The 24,255-nt window shown below is 39.8% G+C and overlaps 2 protein-coding genes and 1 long non-coding RNA gene across 4 annotated transcripts; 1 reads left to right on the forward strand and 2 right to left on the reverse strand.

Moving 5' to 3' along the window:
* Positions 1-2,616: 2,616 nt before the first annotated feature.
* LOC148978156 (uncharacterized) lies at positions 2,617-4,479 on the reverse strand. The gene is made up of 3 exons (XR_016169384.1): positions 4,139-4,479; positions 2,974-3,086; positions 2,617-2,808 (listed from the first exon to the last, which is right to left on the reverse strand). It is a non-coding gene; the product is annotated as an uncharacterized LOC148978156 (long non-coding RNA).
* A 4,927-nt stretch (positions 4,480-9,406) lies between these two features.
* Positions 9,407-11,946, reverse strand: LOC120480593 (uncharacterized). Its single transcript, XM_039673849.2, has 2 exons — positions 11,652-11,946; positions 9,407-10,986 (listed from the first exon to the last, which is right to left on the reverse strand). The coding sequence occupies exon 2, from the start codon at positions 10,973-10,975 to the stop codon at positions 9,944-9,946; it is 1,032 nt and encodes a 343-aa protein (XP_039529783.2). The 5' UTR covers positions 10,976-10,986; positions 11,652-11,946; the 3' UTR covers positions 9,407-9,943.
* A 6,426-nt stretch (positions 11,947-18,372) lies between these two features.
* On the forward strand, positions 18,373-24,230 carry cldn10b (claudin 10b). Of its 2 annotated transcripts, none has more exons than XM_039673858.2 (5): positions 18,373-18,649; positions 22,864-23,025; positions 23,114-23,195; positions 23,276-23,380; positions 23,461-24,230. In XM_039673858.2, exons 1-5 carry the CDS (start codon positions 18,430-18,432, stop codon positions 23,606-23,608), a joined length of 717 nt encoding a protein of 238 aa, XP_039529792.1. In that variant the 5' UTR covers positions 18,373-18,429; the 3' UTR covers positions 23,609-24,230. The 2 variants fall into 2 exon arrangements, with proteins under 2 accessions (XP_039529792.1, XP_039529793.1); XM_039673859.2 differs by having other exon boundaries at positions 23,464-24,230.
* Positions 24,231-24,255: the final 25 nt, after the last annotated feature.

Below are 24,255 nucleotides of genomic sequence, written 5' to 3' on the forward strand. Positions count from 1 at the left end.
TCTTATTTTGCTTCTCTATCATATAGTGTGTGATTTGCAAAATACTTATCATAGCCTACATCACGTATCATAGGGTGACCAGACGTCTCCGGTTTCAGGGAACAGTTCCCGTTTTTGTTGGCCTGTCCCTGGCTAAACGCAGAAAAAAATACCTCTGTCCCCATTTTGTTTTTGAAGACACAACACTACGCCCCCTCTGGCGACAAGCGAAACTGCGTGCGCGCTCACACACACATACACGCACGTTTGGTTTGCACGAGCTGTTCATAACCAAAGGAGCATCAGCCGCACACACTGTGCGGCACACATCTTTTGTTACAGTCATAATGAGGTAATACAGTTATAAATCTGCAGGTCGTTTAAAATATATGAAAGGAAAAGCATTTAAATAAATTACACACTTATGTGTGTGTGCGAGGGGAAAACAGGGGTAGTAGAAAACTTCGGTTTTTGTTTCCAGCTATCTCTATATTGAACTGTTTTATGTGCTTACTCAACGCCTGCGATATGTTATGGCGCCGTTTTATATAAAAACAATATTTATATTTAATATTTATATATAAACAATATGAATGTTAGCCAGAGGAGAACTGGCCCCCGACTGAGCCTGGGTTCTCCCAAGGTTTTTTCTCCGTCCAATCTGATGGAGTTTGGTTCCTTGCCACTGTCGCCTTGCTTTTGGCTTGCTTAGTTGGGGTTATTTAGTATTTAATATTTAACAATATTATTGATCTGTGTTGTGCTACTTTCATGTTATCACTGTGAAGCTGCTTTGATACAATCTGTATTGTGAAAAGCGCTATATAAATAAATGTGACTTGACTTGACTTAAACGGTCTGTACACAAAGATCTCAATGCTTCGTTTTGCATTTATGGACCCTCATTATGTTAATGTGGGGCTATTTTGAGCCTTGTTATGGCTCTTTCAGACTGCACGATTTTCAAAGTAGTCAGGTCGCTGCTCTTTTCACACTGCATGACTATCTTGGCCAGCATTCAGTCGCTGCTGTGTTCACACTGGACGATGGATCGGCGACAGAAGGTTTCACACTGCATGACTTTAGAAAAGACAGACTCTGTCTAGCACGCTGCACGCAAACTACATTTCACAACAAACACGCGTGAGATATGAAAAGGAAACAACGCGCGACACCACACGTGCAAGACCGGATTTCTTACGTGAGACTTTTTTTTTCGACCCGGTTGTGGTACAGCTGGTGAAACAGACACGAGTGCTCCTGCCAAATTTCTACTAATTTTTCTTCCATTTATTGTGTCCAAATAGACCCAGAAGAAGCTTTTTTTGTTGAAACAATGCCATCCCAGGTGAAAAGGAAATATATTTAAATTGTACTTATTTTGATATACTTAATGTATTTTAAGTATACCGTATTAAATATGTATTAAATGTGCTAAATTGAAACAACTTCAAGTATATTAAGTGTACTTTAATATGTATTTAAGTTCAATTTTAAGGTAATAGTAATATATTTTATTATATTAAATTGTGCTAAAATGGAACCATTTTAAGTACATTTAATGTAATATAATAGCACTTATTTAAAGTGTATTTTAATACACTTTAAATAGACTTTAGAAATACAGCATTAGTATATTTTTAGCTTCACATTAATGCGTTCTGAGTATATTTTAAATATAATTTCAGCTTATTAATAATGTATTAGTAGAACACTATAGGACCCACTATTAACATATTAAAAATATATTTTTCCAAAAACCATTTAATATAAAAATAATATATTTTAATGTATTAAAAATACATTTAAACATTTGAATTCAACAAAACCCAGTAAAAAAATATTTCTACAAAACACACAAACACTCTTTGAAAGATAAACTTTAATGCACTACATCAGTAAAGCATTATGAAAACTAAACAAAATACATTAACATAAAATGCATTGATTTGCAGAGGTATTAAACAGAACAATAAATAAATAAACTAACTGAAAGGAGTAGTTCACTTTTGAAAAAACTTTTGCTGATAATTTACTCACCCCCATGTCTTCCAAGATGTCCATGTCTTTCTTTCTTCAGTCGAAAAGGAATTAAGGTTTTTGATGAAAACATTCCAGGATTTTTCTCCATATAATGGACTTCAATGGGAACCAAACGGTTCAAGGTCCAATGGCTAACAGTCAATTTGTCGTGAAAGCATGAGAATTGGCTCAATTGCGAGAGTCTTGTGCTGAATGCTTGAGAGTTGGCAGCCCTGACAAATCTTTTTTCGAGTCAATTCATTCATTTCGTTCGTTGAATGAACCTAATGACTCAGAAAAAGATTTGTTAATTTTGATGAACGAGTTCAAATAGGAAAATCATGAACATGCATAACAGAACAGAGCAAGGCGACCATTTGAGCTTATAAAACTTAAACTTTTTTTTTTTTTTTAAATGACCGATCGTTTCGCTTGATAAGACCCTTATTCATCGTCTGGAATCGTTTAAAGCCCTTTGAACAGTTTGCACAGAAACTGTCTTTTGGACCTTGAACCGTTTGGTCCCCAATGAAGTCCATTATATGGAGAAAATCCTGGAATGATTTCATCCAAAACCTTAATTTCTTTTCAACTGAAGAAAGAATGACATGGATATCTTGGCCTGGGGGTGAGTAAGTTATCAGCAAAAGTTTTTTTTTTTTTTAAGTGAACTAATCCTTTAAGTCAAACAAAGTGAAATACAATAGCAAATAGTAAAGTTGCCAAATCTTGAGTAAAAAGAGAAGTTCGTGACTTTTTCAGTCTGCCATAGACTCTTTTGGGGACATCAGAACCACCGAGGGAAATCTGGAAAGAATAAAAAAAAACAAGCATTAGTATAAACTTGTTCATTTATAATTCTAATAAAAAGCTGTCACTTTGTTACTTAATTCAGAACACTTAATGCACAAAAAGTCAGATATAATTATTATAACAAATAGGATTTTTCTTTATCATAAAGAATTTTCTAACCATTTCTGAGGTTTCAGGAAGACACAGCTCAGATGATCTTGGGCTTGAGCTGAATGAAGCTCGTTTCATGGACTCCAGGACCTCTTTGAGAGATGATAATATCCCTGGAAGCTCTACAAGAAAATAAAGTCGCATGTTATACAAAGTTAGGGCAGAACAAACACTAGTTTGTGTTCTTCATATATAATTTGTCTTTTGTTTAAATGGTGAAACATATTTAATGAACCATTACTGTAACTTCCACGCTATTATTAATTATTCATTATTAATAAAGACAGAACATTCTATTGAAAGTTACAAGTTGGTGACAGCTGATAACGACTTGATTAAATGTAAAAAAGCTGAATACCACACATAAAATCATAATCAGTCCCTCGAGAAAAACACGATTATGCGATTGCATAATTCAATGCATAATCAGGCAAAATACATATTCATTTTTCAAATACGTGTTAATATATAATAGGTCACTTAGCTACTTAGCTGCTACATGACACACTATTGACTGTTTTTGTTGTTTTTCACCAACAAAAAGTTACAAATCAAGAGGATCAACTACTACTTACTCGACTTGACCTCATCTACTCACGGTTAGGTTTAATAAAAAAATGTCTTTGCAATGTGCAAATTCCTTGGTTAGGCTAAATATTAAATATAAAATCTCTCATTTCATTATTTAACATCATTTTAATTTCTCAGTGCAAGATATTTAATAATTGGTTTTGTGAAAGCTTATAGTTGGTGATTACAACTTAATGTATTTATCGAATTGACATGAAAACTGACAGCCTACTAATAATTAATTAGATTTTACTATGAATTAAATATCACAAATGTGTAAGTTTTATTAAAGTTTAAAATATATTATAATATTTAAAACACAAGAAGTTACTTAGGGACAATCAAGCCTGTTGTGTAATCACCATTAATAACCTTTTTTTCTGCAAACACAGTGTGCAATGTTTTTATAGTTGTTTTCACTGTCTAGATCTATAACATTAAGTTGATAGACGTCAATGGATAAACGTTAACTCGCTTTAGTGTCAAATCAACAGAAACGCCAGTAATCCACAGAACATCGTCATCAACTTCTGAAAATATTTTAAACTAAACCCAAAGTGAGAATAAAGCCAATTATACTAATCACTTAAACTAATAAACTTACCACCAAGAAGTAAGATCTTTTCTGGCAGTATCTTGCTCTGTCCATGTCGTGGCGGCGCAGCTCTGCGTTGTCCTCTTCACTGCTAAATTGTTCGCGGGAGCTGACGACCTGGTAATCTGCTCGTGTGTTCTCTCAATATTAGATCGGTGCTATCCACATTCACTAGGTCCGAGTCAGTGAAATAACAAAGCAAAATTTGGAAAATACATGATTTCTGTTGAAATACCCGAAGCTATAATGGAATAATACCACAGACGGTCAGTATCAGTTGTCCGCGCCCCGCCCAACATGTAAGTTCAAATGGCAGTGTGTGATTGGACAATTGCCGGCAAGCTTGTTTTGAAAAGATTAGCTCTGATTGGTCCAAATGAATGCAACTGGAAATACTAACAAACTAACGGCCACAAAAAAAGAAACAACTCTGTTAATATAAACATAACATGCTTTATAAACAGGTTTTTTATTCATTTTGCCTAAACAAATGTAAGAGTCAAGCTTTAACAAATTTATTTAGTTTTTCTAGTATGTACTTGATCTTTTATGTTGATGTGTGCAAGTACTGGTATTCACTTGTTTTGTGGAAAAGACTATTTGATTAATTAATGCAGAAGTATAGAAGTGCATTACTTGTAATTTTTAAACGTTATATATATATATATATATATATATATATATATATATATATATATATATGTCTCATTTGTTTTTCACAATATTTTTTTAAAGCAGGGCTGAAGCACATGCTACAGTATAACATAAATATTAAAAATATATTGCTCTAGTCCTATACAAGGTTAAATAAGTTATAAGGTTACAAATTGCTATACACACAAAGTAAACACAAAAATACTTTAATTTAGCAACAAGTATGCTTTCTGTAAATACACTAAAATTTCACTAAAACTATGTTTGTTTTTAGCATATTTCTAAAAGTGTAATTAAGTGTATATTTATTTGCATTGCGTTTCTAGTAAAACATTTTTAAATACAATTAAAATATGTTTGTATTTAGCATATTTCTTAAAAATGTAATTAAATACCAATGTACTTCTAGTACACTTTTTAGAAACATATTTAAAGCATGATTGTCATTAGCATATTTATTAAAAATATAATTAAGCATACATTTATTACCAATGTACTAATAATATACTTTTTTAGAAATACATTAAAAGTATGCTTTTCTATAGTGTATTTCTTAAAAGTGTATTTAAACATATATTTATTACCAATGTAATTCTAATATACTTTTTAGAAATACATTTAAAGTATAATTATCATTAGCATATTTATTAAAAATATAATAAAGCATACATTTATTACCAATATATTACTAATATACTTTTTATAAATACATTAAAAGTATGCTTTTCTATAGTACATTTCTTAAAAGTGTAATTAAATATATATTTATTACCAATATACTTCTAGTATACTTTTTAGAAATATACTAAAATGCAATAAAATAAATTTTTAGTACACTTTAAATAAGCATGTTGTAAATACAAATGTATTATAAACACACTATTTGTATTTCAAATATATTTTTAATACATTTAATACAGCGTCTTTTTCACCTGGGATATCATGTTGATATGTGATTTATAACTCCTCCCGAACTCCCTGCTGCTCTGTATCTTGCTCTCTCACTGGCTGCCGGTTATGAGGCGCCGGACTGGACAAAAGCGAAGCGAACTGCGCGAGAGAGAACGAGCGTTTCAGTGCGCGCGAGAAAGGCCGAGTGTTTTGCGCGCGAGACACCGAGCAGTGCGCGCGAGAGAGGCCGAGCGTTTCAGTGCGCGCGAGAGAGGCCGAGCGTTTCAGCGCGCGAGAGAGACCGCGTGTGTGCGGGCATTAGTACGTAGCCTAATTAATTGTACATTATATAATTACTATATAAGAGGCATGGAAGTTCGATTTATGGACAACAATAATCAGTACAAACGTCTTATGTTTAGTTAACATAAATAATTCGAGCAGATAAACTTAATTCATAAGGAGGATTAAATAAGATTGAATTTATGTAGCCAATAAGATTTCATAACTAATCACTGAACCATAACCAGATTTTTCGTTTCTTGGGCGTCAAATAAAATAACAATGACTCTGAATTGTATTCACCAAAATCGGGATGTTGTCTGTGCAAGTGTTTCCATGAGAGCACCAAATCGATAGGATAATGGCATCTGTGAGAAAGATGGTTAAATCTGCAAAGACTGCCTTTAAAGAGAATACAGCAAAATATCTAACTGCCCTGACTTGTAGGCCTATAGCTACAGGAAATGTTAAAGTGTTGTTGTTGTTGTGTTTTTCGTTGTTTTTTTGTCAAAGATGTTATAATCTTTAACAAAACGTTTAACATTATTTGACAAGCACGAATACACAAATACATGGACACAAAAGACACCGATGCACAGAAACTACACCAGTTAATTTTAATTGGATTTTTAATTAAATATTCGTTAAAATTTCTATTTTATGAAATTGTTGTGTTGTTGCTATATATCACACTAAAGACAACCGTGTCAATTTACTGTTAAAAAAATAAATACAGAATTACATCATCAAAGTATGGTAAAGTCAGCTAAAAAAGCCACGTTTTCTATGACCATCCAATAAGCCATGCATGACATCTAATGATAGGCTATTATTATAAATTAACATGAGTCTCTAAAACATATTGAATTTTTAAGCGCAATAATGTTAAAAATTATGAGTTAGAGTATCAGCAGGTACCTTCGTGAGCCATGGAACAACATTCAGGGGCCAATACAAATAGAACAACACAGGTAATTTCGGCTGAAATCACTTTATTTTAAACAGTAAATTGACACGGTTGTCTCTTGCAGATTTAACCATCTTTCCAACCCGATCTCACGACCAAATCGTACGAATTCGACGAATGATTAAAAAGTGGCTAATTCGTAACAATTCATACGACCTCACTCGTTCGAATTAATACGATTTTGCTAAATCGTACATATTTTACGAATTGGCCAATTCGTATGAATTCGTACGAATGACCTACCCCTGACCCCGCCCCTAAACCTAACCATCACGTGGGTTTAGACAAATCGTACAAATTAGTACGAGTGAGGTCGTACGAATTAGTACGAATTAGACACTTTTTAATCATGCGTCGAATTCGTACGAATTGGTCGTGAGATAGTGTTGATCTTTCTCACAGATGCCATTATCTTATTTGATGCTCTCATGGAAACACTTGCACAGACAACATTTGGTGAATACAATTCAGAGTCATTCTTATTTTATTTGACCCCCAAGAAACGAAAAATCTGGTTATGGTTCAGTGATTAGTTATGAAATCTTACTGGCTACATAAATCTTATTTAATCCTCCTTATGAAAGTGTATCTGCTTTATTATAAATTATCTATATATGATTATTTATGTTAATTAAACACTAGTTAAAAAGACGTTTGTACTGATTATTGTTGTACATAAATCGAACTTCCATGCCTCTTAGTAATTATATAATGTACAATTAATTAGGCTACGTACTAATGCCCGCACACACTCGGTCTCTGTCGCGCGCTAAAACGCTCGGCCTCTCTCGCGCTCACGCACTGCTCGGTCTCTCTCGCGGGCACTGAAACGCTCGGCCTCTCTCGCGCGCACTGCTCGGTCTCTCTCGCGCGCACTGAAACGCTCGGCCTCTCTCGCGCGCACTGCTCGGTCTCTCTCGCACGCGCGCGCGCACTGAAACGCTCGTTCTCTCTCGCGCAGTTCGCTTCGCTTTTGTCCAGTCCGGCGCCTCATAGCCGGTGATCGCCGATGTAGTTTTCAGTCAAAACACTTTTCACACAGCAGGATTTTGAATCGCCGACAGGTCCAGATATTTAGCATGCCAAATATCTCACGGGCGTCGGCGACTCGTCGGTGATTCTCTCAGTTCGCGTCTTTGTTCATTCACACTGCGTGATTGTCACTCGCGTGAACGAGCGCCGATTTGCCTGTGATTTCGGGCATTTGTCGGCGATTTCTCAAAACCTGTCGGCGAGCCAAAATCGTGGCTAAAATCATGCAGTCGTGGTATAAACTGGCGATTTCTTTTTACTTAGTAAATGCCCCCAGTATAGCATTATACGCTAAACAGTTTTTAGAGATAAAACTCTTTACATTCGATTATCATGAAAACAAATCTCAGAGAACGATTGACTAGGTACCGATGTTTTATTAGACCAAAGGTTCATTGTTCGCCAGAGTTCTCCTTTAACATAAATGAAGGTTTTTAGAAAAATAAATCATAGGAATACATATAATGCAAGCTCGTGTGTTCCTAAAAGTTGGAGCATCAATCAGCAAATACTGCAATAACTGTAGTAATCCAAACGACCACGAATGGGTGGATCAATGTCTTCTGAAGGTGTCTGTAAGAAAAATTACAATATTTGTATTGTAATTTACAAACTACAATACAAATCACTTCAGATCAACTGTAATAAGTTGTTTTTCAAATAAAGTTTTCCGAGTCAGTGATATTAGATTGTGTATGTATTTTTATTTGACTTACCCTGTAACATGGAACTGTCACGGGTGTGGGCAGGTAGAAAGCAGGCTGAGGCAAAAGCTGCAATTCCAAGATTTACTCAAAAAATGAAAATAATAAACAGGTACAGGTTCAGGCAGGCTGGCAGAAAGATCACGCACCAAACTGAACAGAGGGAAACTAAATACAGAGACTGAAGACAATGATGAATAGAAGACGGATGACGCTAATTAACTAAACACAGGTGAATAAACTGACGACAAACGAGGAGCGGGAAAACTGAATGGGACTAAACCAAAACAAAGAGTCAAACTGTAATAGGGACAAGACTGTTTCCCAGTATTTATTTATTTTTAATAGTTTTAACTTTACTTGCCTCGAAACATGTATACCAGATATCTAAACTTTTGCTATAAAAAAATACGTGCACATACATGTACCCTGTAATTTTTAAAAATCCTATGCAGTATTTGGTACACCATTATTACAAAAAGGTACGCAGTGTATGCTGTCGCTAAATTGCTTCCAGTCCAAGTATGATTGTTGTATCAAAATAGTAAAATAAGAACCCCTTAGTTCTACTTACAGTATAAAAAATGTGTTAATTCTCCTGGTTGTTACCCCTGTATTCCCCAAACTTTACATATTGTTCCATTATGGTACACAAAAATTACAGAAAGTTACACTTTGAGGATCATGTTCGTACAGTCTGACAAGCATAATAAAGTGTTCCTGAGTTCTACATAAAGCCCCTATACATTAAAAGCAGTATTCAGCCCTAATTTAGCATATTGAAAGCAAAATCCAAATGGCTATAAATATGTGAAAAGAAAAAAGCTTTTAATTAAGCCAAATGCATGATTACAGAATGCAGCGCTTTTTATGACTTGTGAATAAAACACTTTAGACTAGAATGTTACGAAAATGTCTATGACTACATCTACATGATATAGACTAAGCATGCATTTCTTTTCTAGTAAAACTTTACCAAAGCTGGATAAAGCCTCCATATTGAAAGATTTGCAGTGGGTTACATGTGTGAGATTTAAAGAAGGAATTTCATGAGATTTAAGTAGGTTTATGTCAGTTTCTTTTTATCATAAAAACAAAGTTTCAATAATACCACAATGGATAGTGATGTAATTTGTAATTACATTGACTGCAACTCATTATTAAACAAAAAAGCAATGTTTGCAGATATATAAATGATTGCTTGAAAAGTTATAATGAAGGTACAGTACAGTATTTAAGTGAAGCACGTGATTATTCTTGGAGTTAAACCATCCTGATATGTTTTCATGATTGAGTGGGCGGCAGCGGGACTTCAGTCGGAGGGTTTGGATCATCTGTAATCTTTAAATCACGGCAGAACAGCACTGGTTCTTCACCGAGACTCAGTTTGTACTGCCACAGATAGACAGACTTGTTCGGCTCCAGATCAAATGAGAGTGTTTCTTCTTCTTCAGTCGCTTCGTTCCAGCTTTGCTTTACAGTGCTGACGTGTGACCCTCCATATTCTGTAGAAAAGGTGAACTGAACCTTCGCGATTAACTTGGCAAGCTCTGCAGATTGACATGTGACTGACGAGGATATCTTCCAGTTGTGTGTGATCTGGGTCATCTTCTCCTTAGTGTAACCAACCTTTTTATTGATTCTCTTCCGCCATGTCATTGGTGTATTGCTGTCATTAGTTACAGTTTGAATATTCTCCCAAACGCCAAAGGCTGGGCCTTTAGTTACTGTCAGCCCACCAGGAAGGAAGTTAAGAACATCAGGATGAAAAGAATAGACACCAACGCGCTCATCTTTGCTGAGGTCAGTCCCGCTGTAGAACTCAACTCCCCAATCTGAGACGGGCTTGATGAAGGAGAGTAGATGTTGTACGCCCCAGTAATAGAGGCCGTTTCTGCAGTTGGGATGCAGCTTGCATTCTTCAGCATTTGAGTCGTGATTAATGTCTGTTGTTCTTCTATAAGTGCCCTTTTCTTGGAAGATGATGTAAAAATACTTAGTGGTTGCAAGGTGGTCTCCACCCTGGCAGTTGGGATGAAGAGTGAAAACTGCAGAATCGCTGTCCGTCGTCAGGTTCTTGACTCTGCGGTAGGAATTGCCCTTGATGATGTAAAAGTAGCCATTCCAATCGCCAATGTAAAAGTCTCCATTTTGGCAGGAAGGGTGCAGACTGAAAATAGAGACGTTATAACCTCTATTTAAATTATTTGACTGCATATAGCAGCCGAGATCAGAGCGGATTATATAATAATTCCAGTCGCCCATTCCACAGAAGTCAGTGCCTTTAGTTTTGCTCTTGGGAATAATGCTGTTCATCGTGCCTGAACCTGCAACACAGAATAATACGACCATATCACCCCCATCCTCGAATCATTCCACTGGCTTCCTGTCTCACTCAGGATTGAGTACAAGCTCTCCCTCCTCACACACCAGTGCATTTATGGTGACGAACCCCCTTACCTCAAGGAACTCCTCATCCCACAAACTTCCACACGTTCCCTCAGTTCTGTTTCATCTTATCTTATCGGACTAAGCTACGTACTATGGGAGATCGGGCTTTCTGTCCAGCCGCTCAAAGTCTGTGGAAAACTCTCCCTGACCATCTGGATGCTTTTAAATGTGCTCTTAAAACTCTCTTTTTTAGAAGAGAAAACTCACTTTTTTAAATTTTGGTTGTTTCTAAATTGTAGCACTTTGGGATTTTGCTTAAATATAGAGTGTGTTACAAATAAAATGTATATATATATGAAGAAATGCACAAATGCGGTTTCTCAAAAGAGAAATTACAGCTCATAAGCAAACTAATGACGCTGCTGAGACATTACATCACATCGGTGTCACGTGTCTTTACGGGATTTTTACGGGTTGTGAGTGAACGCAGTCTCTGATTCCGGAAAATCACTGGCAGTGTGAATAAACGAAAGTCAAATGAACCCGGGTCACTTTATCCGTGTATTTTCCGGAATCTCTTACCATCATATATAACCCTTACCTGTAGGTCAAAGCTGTTAGAAGTTGTTTCAGGGTCCTCAGCGGTGTCCGATGCAGTTCAGTCCTGGGTCTGTTTCATTGGGCTTTTGCTTAGTATATCTAAACTACCATAAAATTAAGATACTTCTAGGAAAAAATCACTCTGAGACTTGTTTTGAAAGTCAACAAAAAATATGGTTTCGTTTTACTTAAAAAAAAAGTTTCAGAATAATACAAAGACAATAAATTCATAAAGGAAAAACAACAGAAGTGTATAGGTCTTCACCTCGAAATGCGGCCCAGAGCAACGGGAAACAAAACCGGTTTGGTTGGGGGCGTCTTAAGAGTTTGGGGCTGGGCATATAATGAAGCATCACCTTACAAGGTAAACTAACTGTCTTAAAACTTTCCACAGTTGAAGCTATTATGCACTACGCACATGTACAGCTCATCTTTTGCTGCCTACGAGAAGAAGAAGTTGTTCCTCTATCTCCCGCAATTCTTGTTTATCACTGTATTGCGGCTCGAACAGGTAGCAGCGAGCATCAGATTCTCCACCCAACACCCATAGACTAAAAATTATTTTTTCTCTCATATCAGGAGGACATGAGGGGAGGAAGCACGGTCATTAGAAAATACTACTGGTTTTCTACTGATACAAAGCTTAATGCTAAATCCTGAAGTATCCCTAATTCTTGAATCCTGCGACCCTGATTCTTTGATGTTTCTCATAGGTTGTGGTTAACTGATTGTAATCTTGCCATTCTTTTTTTTTCACTTTTCTTCACTTTCTTGATATAATCTTTGCTTAGTTTAGTTGTGTGTGTAGCCTTACCATAGTTTTGTTTATTAAACCATTATATCAACGCCTTATTGTCTCTGTGTTTGCCACTCACAAAAATATCAAAGTCTTAAACCTCTCGATCTAGTGATAGCTATGCTATTACCCTGCTAGTTCTTTATTTACTTTAGTTGGGACAAAGAAAGCATAATAATTGATAGATAATATATTAAATAATTATTGTTGCCTTTAATTATTGTTATTGTTGCCTTTGGCTTGCTCAGTTGGGGATATTCAAATTAAATGACCCATCATACCATTGATCAGCTCTACCAAACTTGGATGTCTTTTTTCCAGTAATAAACAAGCACTGTTAAGTTGTCTTGATTTATACTGTGAAGCAGCTTTGATACAATCTGTATTGTGAAAAGCGCTATATAAACATATTTGACTTGACTTGACTTGCTACACAGCTACAGTTAATAGTAAAAATAATTATAATATTTATAATTAATTTTTATCTGTTAAACTTAATTACATATTTATCTTTTGAGCTAATTTGCTAAATGATGTTTAACTAAAATTAAGTAAATTTGCTGTGATTTTGTATGGTTAAATAATCGAAGGTCAGCAGCGACTTTGGTCTGATTCGGTCCAGGTACTTTCGCATGGTCTGCGTACCTTATATGGTAATTTGATTTTTTGTTTTGAAAGAGAATTTTAAAAATAATATCATCTAATACTCGCTAAAAACAAGTCATTTTCCATTTTTTTCCGTTGATGCGAGGAAAAAAAAATTCATCAAGAAACTAAGACAGAAATTCTTTAATTTGAATTAATTAAATGTATTAAATTTACACAGTAAGTTAAGAACAGAATTTGACAGGAATGAAAGTAGCTTAATTTGAGGTCTTTTTTTTTAATACTTTTTAACAGTTAATTCTGGGAGACCCGCTTGTGAATTGGAGAAGTTGTCATTTTGTTCTCAGAAAGCCTCGATTTTGATGATTTTGTCTCTTATTTTCATTGTGATTTTCATTTCATCTATGATAGTACCATCGAGTTTTACGTTTGAATATCCACAAAGGAAAACACCATCTGAGGCGTATCTAACAGATCATCCCTGGAGGAGCAGGATTGGTGGATTTCCTCCAAAAGTCCCTGTTCCCTGTGTCATGTCAGTCCCTGCATAGCCAATAATGCAAAAACAAAACAAAAGGTAAGTAGGAATCCGTATTCATTTCAGTATCAGCAGATGCAAAAGGCCATTAAAGGCGACAACTTTTAAAGTAAAAAAACGATCAAAGTTACGTAAACAATAAAAGCTCCCATTTTGAGCAATTTGAGCAACCATAAATGACGCAAAACATAGGCATTTTGAGTGTGTGATTGTGCTTCCTATGTAGAAAATGGCTTCCTGCCCTCCATCTGCATCTCGTGCCGCAGCAGTGACGTCATATGTTTACAACTTATTAGCAGTGATATTGTTAGGCTTTTCTGTTTACAGCGAAGAAAGCCAATTGCCTGTACGAAATATGATAGCATTGTAATATAACAATATAATATGTAAGAATTAAGTGTACAGTGGCTTCATAAATTAATTAAAAACAAAAAAACAAAACACATTCTTTGTCTAAATATAATGTGTTGTGGAAAGCTTTGTCCACACTGGGGAAAGGCATCCGCTCACGGCTGATGAGGTAATGTACGGAAGAGTTTCACAGAAATGTGACTTGTTGAGGTCAGTATTAGAGTAATGGTTGAGCCGAATGAGTAACCTATCTCTCAGAATCATTAAGTGCTGAATGTAAACATCCGTTATAACTCTGTTATAACCTAAACTTCAATGTTCACATCCACGTACAAACCGAGTGACAGTTATGATAAGTAGGATAATTCGTTCTGTTAACACACACCGTAGCTCATTCTTATGGTGTTATCTTTGTTTTATAAGAGGGGACACTCCTGACCAAAATCAACATAAATCCGATTTGCGTTTTTGCATAGATTGGAAATGTTATACAACAATGGAAGTGTGATTGACAGATTCATTTCAGTAAGTTTGCCCTTACACAAAGAAAATATATTTCCTTATTAACACATAGAATAGTATCCTTGCATATCAGGGATATGCATATATGGTTTTCTAAATACCCTGGTGCCAGGTCCCATAAATTATATTGTTAGGTGGGTTCGGAGGTATGCCGACCCCCTCCCCCCAGGGAAATTTTGATTTTCCTGATCTCGAAATAGGCAATTTAAGGTGTTTTGATGGCCAAGAAAATTGACAACAGTAGCTTTAAAAGCATGAAGTAGCCTATTTGATCAGATTTTTAAACATGAGAATCAGTTCCAGTTTCAGCGACTTCTCTTTCCTAAATTAATCAATGTTTTTTGGACTAATCTGTTAATTTAATTAATGGTTCAATTGCTCACTCAAACAGACAGTCACTTGTCGCCACCCTCTGGCTTAATGATGCAAGTGGCGCAAACACAGACAAGCGGAGTTATACAAACCCTCTGATATCCCCATATAGTCTGATACAAACAGTGAAAAGTCAAGCACATTCGAAAAAACGTTATACACATATATTTATACAATAATAATGGCAATATATTTAATAGGGTGCTTATGTTGTTAAATTGAGCTTATAATTTCGCGCTCGGCTCGCGCTTTGAACAAACATATGAACAAAAATAGCTCGTGCTATGAACAAAAATAGGCCTACTGCATTCTTTGATTGGTCTCACGAATATTTTAACATTGACGAGCAGGTGTTTGAGTGCTGAAGCAGATCAGATGAGAAGGTCAGTTATCGTCGCGAATCATTGCAGCAACAAATTAGAGTTAATACGGTACTCTAACTGGGTGTTTTTTTTTTATTCACGAAATTGGATTAGCAACTAAATGATGTGCATCAGAGGGGATTTAGAAGTGGGTATACGCAATGCCGACTGAAAAGGAAGTGGGTATACCTGCGTATACCCTGCACTACACCACTGGATATACATGTGATAAAATATATTACTGTCTATGTATAAATATATTTGAACATATTTGAACTGTGTGTCCAAATATTTGTATTTAAATTTATATTTGTAAAATATGTCAAAGGTAGCAGTATAGATGATTCATAAAACAGAATGACCGAAAAAGCAATATTTAATAATCACAAAGAGATATAACACACTACACACCTAACACAACGTTAATGCAAGAAAATGACGCAGAGCCGAGAGCGGATGAAGGCCCACGGTGGAACTGATGGAGGGAGGATCCAGGCTGGAGTCAGGAGCGCGAGCGAGTGAGGTGGAGATGAGACCCAGGCACAGCAGAGGAGGAGAGCCAGGGACAAGCTGAAGGCCTCGGGGGCTAAGGTGGAGATGTGGGCTTGACGGTGGAGACCAGGCGGTGGAGACCAGGCAGTGGAGACCAGGCGGTGGAGACCAGGCGGTGGAGACCAGAAGGTGGAGACCAGGCAGCAGACCAGGCGGTGGGACACGACGGGATCACAGGAGGACCCGAGGGGCTAAATGGAGACGGTGGAGACCAGACGGTGGAGACCGGACGGTGGAGGCCAGACGGTGGAGGCTGGGCGGTGGAGACCAGGCAGTGGCGGACCTGGCGGTGGAGACCAGACGGTGGAGACCGGACGGTGAAGACCGGACGGTGAAGGCCGGGCGGTGGAGACCGGGAGGTGGAGACCGGGGGGTGGAGACCAGACTGTGGAGACCAGGCAGTGGCAGACCTGGTGGTGGAGACCGGGTGGTGGAGACCAGACTGTGGAGACTGGACAGTGGAGACACAGCGGGAACACTGGAGGAGCCGAGGGGCTAAATGGAGACGGTGGGGACCGGACGGTGGAGACCAGACGGTGGAGACCAGGCAGCAGACCAGGCGGTGAAGACCAGGCAGCAGACCAGGCGGTGAAGACCAGGCAGTGGAGACCAGGCGGTGGAGACCAGACGGTGGAGACCAGGCAGCAGACCAGGCAGTGGAGACCAGGCGGTGGAGACCAGGCGGTGGGACACGACGGGATCACAGGAGGACCCGAGGGGCTAAATGGAGACGGTGGAGACCAGACGGTGGAGGCCGGACGGTGGAGACCAGACGGTGGAGGCCGGACGGTGGAGGCCGGGCGGTGGAGACCAGACGGTGGAGACCAGGCAGTGGCGGACCTGGCGGTGGAGACCAGACTGTGGAGACCAGGTGGTGAGACACAGCGGGAACACTGGAGGAGCCGAGGGGCTAAATGGAGACGGTGGGGACCGGACGGTGGAGACCAGGCAGCAGACCAGGCGGTGAAGACCAGGCAGCAGACCAGGCGGTGAAGACCAGGCAGTGGAGACCAGGCGGTGGAGACCAGACGGTGGAGACCAGGCAGCAGACCAGGCAGTGGAGACCAGGCGGTGGAGACCAGGCAGTGGAGACCAGGTGGTGAGACACAGCGGGAACACTGGAGGAGCCGAGGGGCTAAATGGAGACGGTGGGGACCGGACGGTGGAGACCAGACGGTGGAGACCAGGCAGCAGACCAGGCGGTGAAGACCAGGCTGCAGACCAGGCGGTGAAGACCAGGCAGTGGAGACCAGGCAGTGGAGACCAGGTGGTGGAGACCAGGCGGTGGGACACGACGGGATCACAGGAGGACCCGAGGGGCTAAATGGAGACGGTGGAGACCAGACGGTGTAGGCCGGACGGTGGAGACCAGACGGTGGAGGCCGGGCGGTGGAGACCAGACGGTGGAGACCAGGCAGTGGCGGACCTGGCGGTGGAGACCAGACTGTGGAGACCAGGTGGTGAGACACAGCGGGAACACTGGAGGAGCCGAGGGGCTAAATGGAGACGGTGGAGACCGGACGGTGGAGACCAGACGGTGGAGACCAGACGGTGGAGACCAGGCAGTGGCGTACCAGGCGGTGGAGACTGGGCGGTGGAGACCAGACTGTGGAGACCGGACAGTGGAGACGAGGTGGTGAGACACAGCGGGAACACTGGAGGAGCCGAGGGGCTAAATGGAGACGGTGGAGACTGGACGGTGGAGACTGGACGGTGGAGACTGGACGGTGGAGACCAGGCCGTGGCGGACCTGGCGGTGGAGACCAGGCGGTGGAGACTAGACTGTGGAGACCGGGCGGTGGAGACACAGCGGGAACACTGGAGGAGCCGAGGGGCTAAATGGAGACGGTGGAGACCAGGCGGTGGAGACCAGACTGTGGAGAGCTTGCAAAAGGTTTCTTTTTCCCAATGTGAAGAGCAGGGACAATATTCGTGCAAAGTCTTCGTCGATAATGGTCCAGTGTCCATGTGCAGCATCCAACTCAGAAAGAAGTGGAAAATAGAAAAGAAGATAAAAAAAATGGACATGGAAGGGGGGAAAGAAAATAAAGAGACCAAAAGAAAACACCTTGCAAAAGACAAGGCCCAAAACACAAACAGACATTTCCCTCAAAAATATATATTATTACAACATTTAGTCTGACTATATACAACACTCAACATCTCCGACTTCAACTTCGTCTAACTTCAGCACATCAAATTTTCATAAATGTGTGGAGAGCAAGTTTTCAAATGACGTGCTTAGGCCTCATCTGCCCGTATTACATGTGCATCACAATCGGCTATTATCTCATAGCTCAATTACATGACAAAATACATCAGAATAATATCTGTTCAAAGTAACTTTTAGCTTTCTTTCTTTTTTTCTTTAATTTTGTAAAAATAACAACATTTATGTTTAACTTAAAATACATAGAATTTAGTTGAACACAAAAGGAGATGTTTCTCCCCAAGTCTTTCTCTTGCAGCTGTGATGGTTTGAGGATGACCTCAAGTCTTGTTGTAAATTTTCCTGGAAGTGCCTGGTCACTGTTGTGTGCCGTCTGTATGCTTCAGAGTCGGGCACACCCTCCAGTGTGACCCGAGAACATATTAGCCAGCGGACCGTGTGCACTAATAGCTAAACACACACACACACACGACACCGCAGGAGTGACGGCTGGAGAACTCCACAGGGACAATGAGCAGCATGGCGAGAGAGATCATGGCGTTCGTGCTCACCACGTCGGGCTGGGTGCTGGTGTCCTCCACTTTACCCACGGACTACTGGAAGGTGTCTTCGATCGACGGCACGGTGATCACCACAGCCACCTTCTGGTCCAACCTGTGGAAAACCTGCGTGACTGACTCGACTGGCATCTCCAACTGCAAAGACTTCCCTTCGATGCTGGCGCTGGACGGTCAGGCTTTCCTCACGTGTGTGTGCTTAAAAGTGGCCAAAAGTGATGTAGGAACATTGACATCTTCATTGTTCATTTGACTTTTTTTTTTAAACTGGTAGCTGTAGTTTACCTTTTTTGTCAAATAATTTTCTGTGATGAATATCCAAACCAAAGTTTAGTGTTTTGATCTTCCCTCACATTTTAAATATTTAAAAAATATAAAAAAGAAACCTCATATTTTGAGGGTTTAATCAAACTTGTAGGGTCATTAAAAACAAATTTTACCTTCAACATCACTTTTGACCACTGCTGTATGTGTTGGTTGTTTAAGAAATATTTCAGATTGCCTTGTCAAATGGAAGTAAAGCACTTCATCTGATGTTGATCATCATGTCTGGGTCAAACACATGCTGAAATTCAACCTTTACTCAGACTGTTACGCTTATAATTTCTTTTGGAATTCTTAATACAATATAAAAGCATTTTCACTAGTCATTTCAGGCTTCATGAACACACACTCTTTAAAATAAAGGTCCTTTATTGGCATTGATGGTTCTATGAAGAACATTTAACATTCATGAGTCATGCAATTTTCCATTCCACAAAAGGGTCTTTATAGTGGAAAAGTAAAGTTTTAAAGAGAAGTTTCTAGGTATAATGTTCTCAAAAGAGCTAACCATTTGTGCAAAGCAAACACACGCAAGTCTGAAACAACTCGGTTCCTTCTAATATGTCAATGTTTAGCACTTTTCGAAAAAGCTTAGGGGAACCATTTAGATGTATTTACCCCCAGGCTGTTTTCCATTCATTCATTTGTTTTCTTGGGTTAACTAGTGAGCTAATATATCTCCAGAGAACAGCTAGAAGAGTGTGTGTGTGTGTGGACACCAGTCTGCTCTTCCATGACTAAAGGACAGACATCCGAGAAATAAAGAGACTGGTGATTAATTAATCACCATTTTAATAGCAAGATCTAAGAGATTTTCTGTTCAAATACTGAATTATGAATGAATTACTCATTTTTATTATACACTCACCAGCCACTTTATTAGGTACACCTTGCTAGTACCGGGCCTCTTTGTCCTCAAGAACTGCCTTAATGCTTTGTGACAGATTTAAGAAAGTGCTAGAAACACTCCTCAGAGGTTCTGGTCCATATGGTCATGATGTCCTCACACAGTTGCTGCAGATTCCAGCACATCCCAAAGCTCCTCTATTGGACTAGATCTGATGAGCGTTTGATTTTACTGAACTCATCACGATCAAGAAACTAGTCTGAGATGATTTGAGCTTTGTGACATGTGTTATACTGCTGGAAGTATTCATTGGGAGATGGTCCACTGAGGTCATAAAGGAATGGACATGGTCAGCAACAGTACTCAAATCGGCTTTGGCGTTTAAACAATCCTCAATTGGTACGAAGAGGCCCAAAGTGTGCCAAGGAAACACCATTACACCAGCAACAGCCTGAACCACTGATACATGGCAGGAGGATCCATGCGGTTTCATTAAACCGCATTCTGCCTACCATCCGAATGTCCCAGCTGATATCTAGACTCATGTTTTTCCAATCTTCTTCTGTCCGGGTTTGTAGCCTCAGTTGGTTGTTCTCATCTGACAGGAGCGTCAGCGGTGTGTGTCTTCTGCTGCTGGACCTCGTCTGCTTCAGGGTTGGATGTGTTGAGCGTTCAGGGATGCTCTTCTGTAGACCTTGGTTAACCAGTGCTTATTTGAGTAACCGTTGCCTTTCTATCAGCTGAACCAGTCTGGCCATTCTTCTCTGACCACTGGCATCAACAAGGCATTTTCACTCATTATATTTTCTCTTTTTTTCCCTCTGACCATTCTCAAAATGTTTCAGTTTCTGTTAGAATGTGAATCGGTGGTTAAGAAACTTACGGTACAGTTTGATGACTCTCTGAAATTGGATAAACAGATGAAACAGATTAAATCCTGCTTCTGTTTGTGTTTAGTCATCTACTAATCTGGAGAAGTGCTTTTCATTTCTGTAAAACTGGACTAATGTAATTCCTTGTATGCTGGTGTGAGCCAATCACTGTTAAATCGCAGTGATTGTTAACGAGTGTTCGTAAGCACCAGCATATCACAAATCAATGGCTTCCAATTTAATACAGGGTCGATTTTAAATAACTAACCTAAGTATAAAGCACTACACAATCTGGCACGCTCTTATGTAAATGATATTTTACACACTCTTTTAAAAGAAAATTGAAATTAATATTACTATCATCAGCATTTGACTCGACAGTTTGATGTAACAAAAGAGGCTCTTGTTATGTTTCTTTATTTTTTATCTTTGTGAGATGTTGGTTGTATGCATTAATGGCTGCTGTGTGTTATTTTACTACATGCATGATTGTACAGCACAAGGGTCAACGTTCCATTGTTTTAATTGTGCTCAACAAGTAAATAAAACAAAGAAACAAGAACAAAGAAGTCCTAGCTGTATTCTCGGCTCGCAGCTCCACCACCTGTGGGAGGGACATGAGAAGCCAGGTTTGGTTTTTGAAGAGCTGGCTGAGAGGAATGTGGACGTTTAGTCCTTAAATCCACCTGAGTCCAAAATTGAACCTATTTACTTTGTTAGCGCATATTACTAGTCTTGTGGTGAACAATTAATCCGTGCAAGTGAATATATATTAAAAAAATGTTTTACCTTAGTAATCTTTAATCAAAATCTGAAAAGTTACTTCCGGTCTGGAACGGTTTCTTTTTCTGATGACGTAGGTTTCACAGTTTGGGTGGGGAAACGCTTAACCACTCCCCTCAAACCGTTAGTTTGCTATGAGCGAGAGATGGAGAGGAGGAGCGCTAGAGTAAAACCCTGCCCTCTGTTCAATATTCCGTTTCACTTGGAAATACGTCACTGCACTGGAGAAAAATCGTTTGCAACTTCCGGTTCACGGGGACTTTAAGGTCCACCGCTGGTTGCAGGCAGGCAAACTCATGCAGCGCTGCTTCTAAGTGGGCACAGTTTGGCCAGGACACCGGGGTTAAACCCCTACTCTTTTTCTGAAGGACATCCTGAGATATTTAATGACCACAGAGAGTCAGGATCTCGTTAAATGTCTCATCCATTGGATTGTGCTTGTAACAGTACAGTGTCCCCATCACTACACTGGGCCATTAGGACCCACACAGAGCACATGGTGAACAGCGCCCCCTGCTGGCCTCACTAACACCTCTTCCAGCAGAACACCTATGGCGCTTTTCCACTGCATAGTACGGTACGGTTCGGCCCAGTACGCTTCGACTCGGCGCGGAACAGTTCGGCTCGCTTTGCGTTTCCACTGCAGTAGTACCCCTTCAAAGTGTGTGGGACTGATCGTTATTTGCGCGCGCCTCTACTGCCATGACATCATCTTAAAAGCGTCACATTTTCAAACTCACAACACAGGAACAATGGAGACTATCGAGGGGATGGTGTTCCTGATTCTCGGTATGTGGTTGTTTTTAACTGCTAGACGGAAAAATGTGTTTAAAATGAGGCTGATGGCAGCAAAACAAAATACTGCTAAAAAAGTGTCTCGTGTCTCGTGTCGCAAATCCAATGACGCTGGTAGTGACGATTCTGTCTGACCAATCAGTGATCTGCAGTGTTTCACGTCACATTTTAGTACCGGTACGGTACGCTTGGAACCTCAACAGACCAGGTACCATTTAAAGCGACCTGAAGCGAACCGTACCATGCAGTGGAAAAGCACCACAAGTGAGATGTACCGAACCGAACCGTACCGTACTATGCAGTGGAAAAGCGCCTCTAGTCTCCCATCCAGACACTGACCAGGCTCAGCCCTGCCTAGCTTCAGTGTGTAACCAGTCTTGGTCCACAGGGTGATATGGCTGCTGGCCAGGAGGCATCCATGCAAAATCACTGAAAGAAATATTGGCATTTTCACCAAAACACTGCAGAAAAGTGGCAATTCGGGCACCGTCCATTGGTGAGCATATCACTATGGCGAGCTGTAGTTGGCTTCTTGATGACTGAACGAGAAAGATTCTGAGGCAAGGACTGCTCAACTCCTCCTTATAAAGCGAGAAGCCCCGCCTCCAGTTTGGCCCCATTCCATGGGCTTCAGTATTTCTCAGAGAAAGAAGTTTCCCCATAGCATCTCATCTTCTGACGAGTAATCTGAACTTGAAAGGGAATTCTTTGATTGATTAATTGACTGATAGTGTTTATAATTTCATCTGTTTTCTATTGTTGACAGGTTATATCCAGGTGTGTCGGGGTCTGATGATCGCTGCTGTCTGTCTGGGCTTCTTTGGATCGGTCTTTGCTCTGGTCGGCATGAAGTGCACTAAGGTCGGTGGTCTTGACCAAACCAAGGCCAGAATCGTCTCCTTTGCTGGGTTCAACTTTGTTTGTACTGGTGGGTTACATCTGTTTCTGTGCCCTCTGAGCACTATTCTCCCCAGCTGAGGGGCTACACTCATATATATAACGCTGTTCCTCACCAGGTCTGTGTTCTCTGACCGCCTGCTCCCTCTACGCTCACAGGATCACCTCGGAGTTTTTCGATCCTATGTATGTTGCGCAAAAGTAGGTACCATGTTTTTTCCCTCATAAGAAGTGTGAGTGTCTGCAGTGATGAAGGTGATGAAGGCTGAGCTTCCTCTCAGGTATGAACTGGGCGCTGCGCTGTTCATCGGCTGGGCGGGCTCGACGCTGTGTATCCTGGGCGGTGGGGTGTTCTGCCTCTCGCTGACTGAAGGCATGAGCAGCAGGTAAACCACACACACGGTTCAAACAATCACATTTGTTTTTTTAATTAACAAATGACGAAGATGTTGTTTCCCTGTTGCAGCAGTTCGCCGTATCAGTCGGACAGAAAGACTTTCGTCAAAAGCGGAGTCGCTCTAATGTCTCCGCAGAGTCAGACGTCTCACGCCAGGAGACCTCCGCCAGACTGCATCAGCTCTTCACAACAGTTCGACAAGAACGCTTACGTATAACACACAGTCATATCTCATCGGGTTCTGTCGCTCTTTTATTGGCCGCCACATGTTGTGTACAGATCCTGTATTTAAGATTGGGTTGTTATAGCCTCTAAAGCGTATCTACTGCAGAATGTTTGTGTTTATGTTTACGCAGCACAGCATGAGATCATCTCTCCATAGTTGTGTTGTACTCCACCAGTTCGGGTGATTATTCATGTCTGGCATCAGTATCTATCCAGACAGAATCATGTTTCAGGAGATTTGAGTTTCAATATTGTCTGGAGATTGGATTGCCTGTTTTGCCAAGCCTCAATTATTAATGTGATTTAAGAAAAATATTTTTGATGTTTAATTAAAAATCAATATAATGTTGTTATAAATGTTGCATAATATTGGGTTGATACAATTGTGCATAATATCTGTGTGAATATATTTGCTAAATGTGACCCTGGACCACAAACCCAGTCTCGAGTCGCACGGGTGTATCTGTGGAAATAGCCAACAATACATGGGTCACAATTATACGTTTTTCTTTAATGCAAAAATCATTAGGATATTAAGTAAAGATCATGTTCCATGAAGATATTTTGTAAATTGTCTACAGTAAATATATTAATAAAATATTTTTGTGAGTGGATGCAGAAAAATTGTGAACATAAATG

The sequence above is a fragment of the Pimephales promelas genome, chromosome 7, assembly GCF_988280905.1.
Source record: "Pimephales promelas chromosome 7, fPimPro1.hap1.1, whole genome shotgun sequence".
NCBI classification, from domain to species: domain Eukaryota; kingdom Metazoa; phylum Chordata; class Actinopteri; order Cypriniformes; family Leuciscidae; genus Pimephales; species Pimephales promelas.

Coding starts and splice junctions, on each gene's coding strand:
- LOC120480593 (XM_039673849.2), bottom strand. CDS start 10,975: ATGAACAGCATTATTCCCAAGAGCAAAACTAAAGGCACTGACTTCTGT.
- cldn10b (XM_039673858.2), top strand. CDS start 18,430: ATGAGCAGCATGGCGAGAGAGATCATGGCGTTCGTGCTCACCACGTCG. Junction 23,026..23,113: donor GTTCAACTTTGTTTGTACTG/GTGGGTTACATC, acceptor GTTCCTCACCAG/GTCTGTGTTCTCTGACCGCC. Junction 23,381..23,460: donor ACTGAAGGCATGAGCAGCAG/GTAAACCACACA, acceptor TCCCTGTTGCAG/CAGTTCGCCGTATCAGTCGG.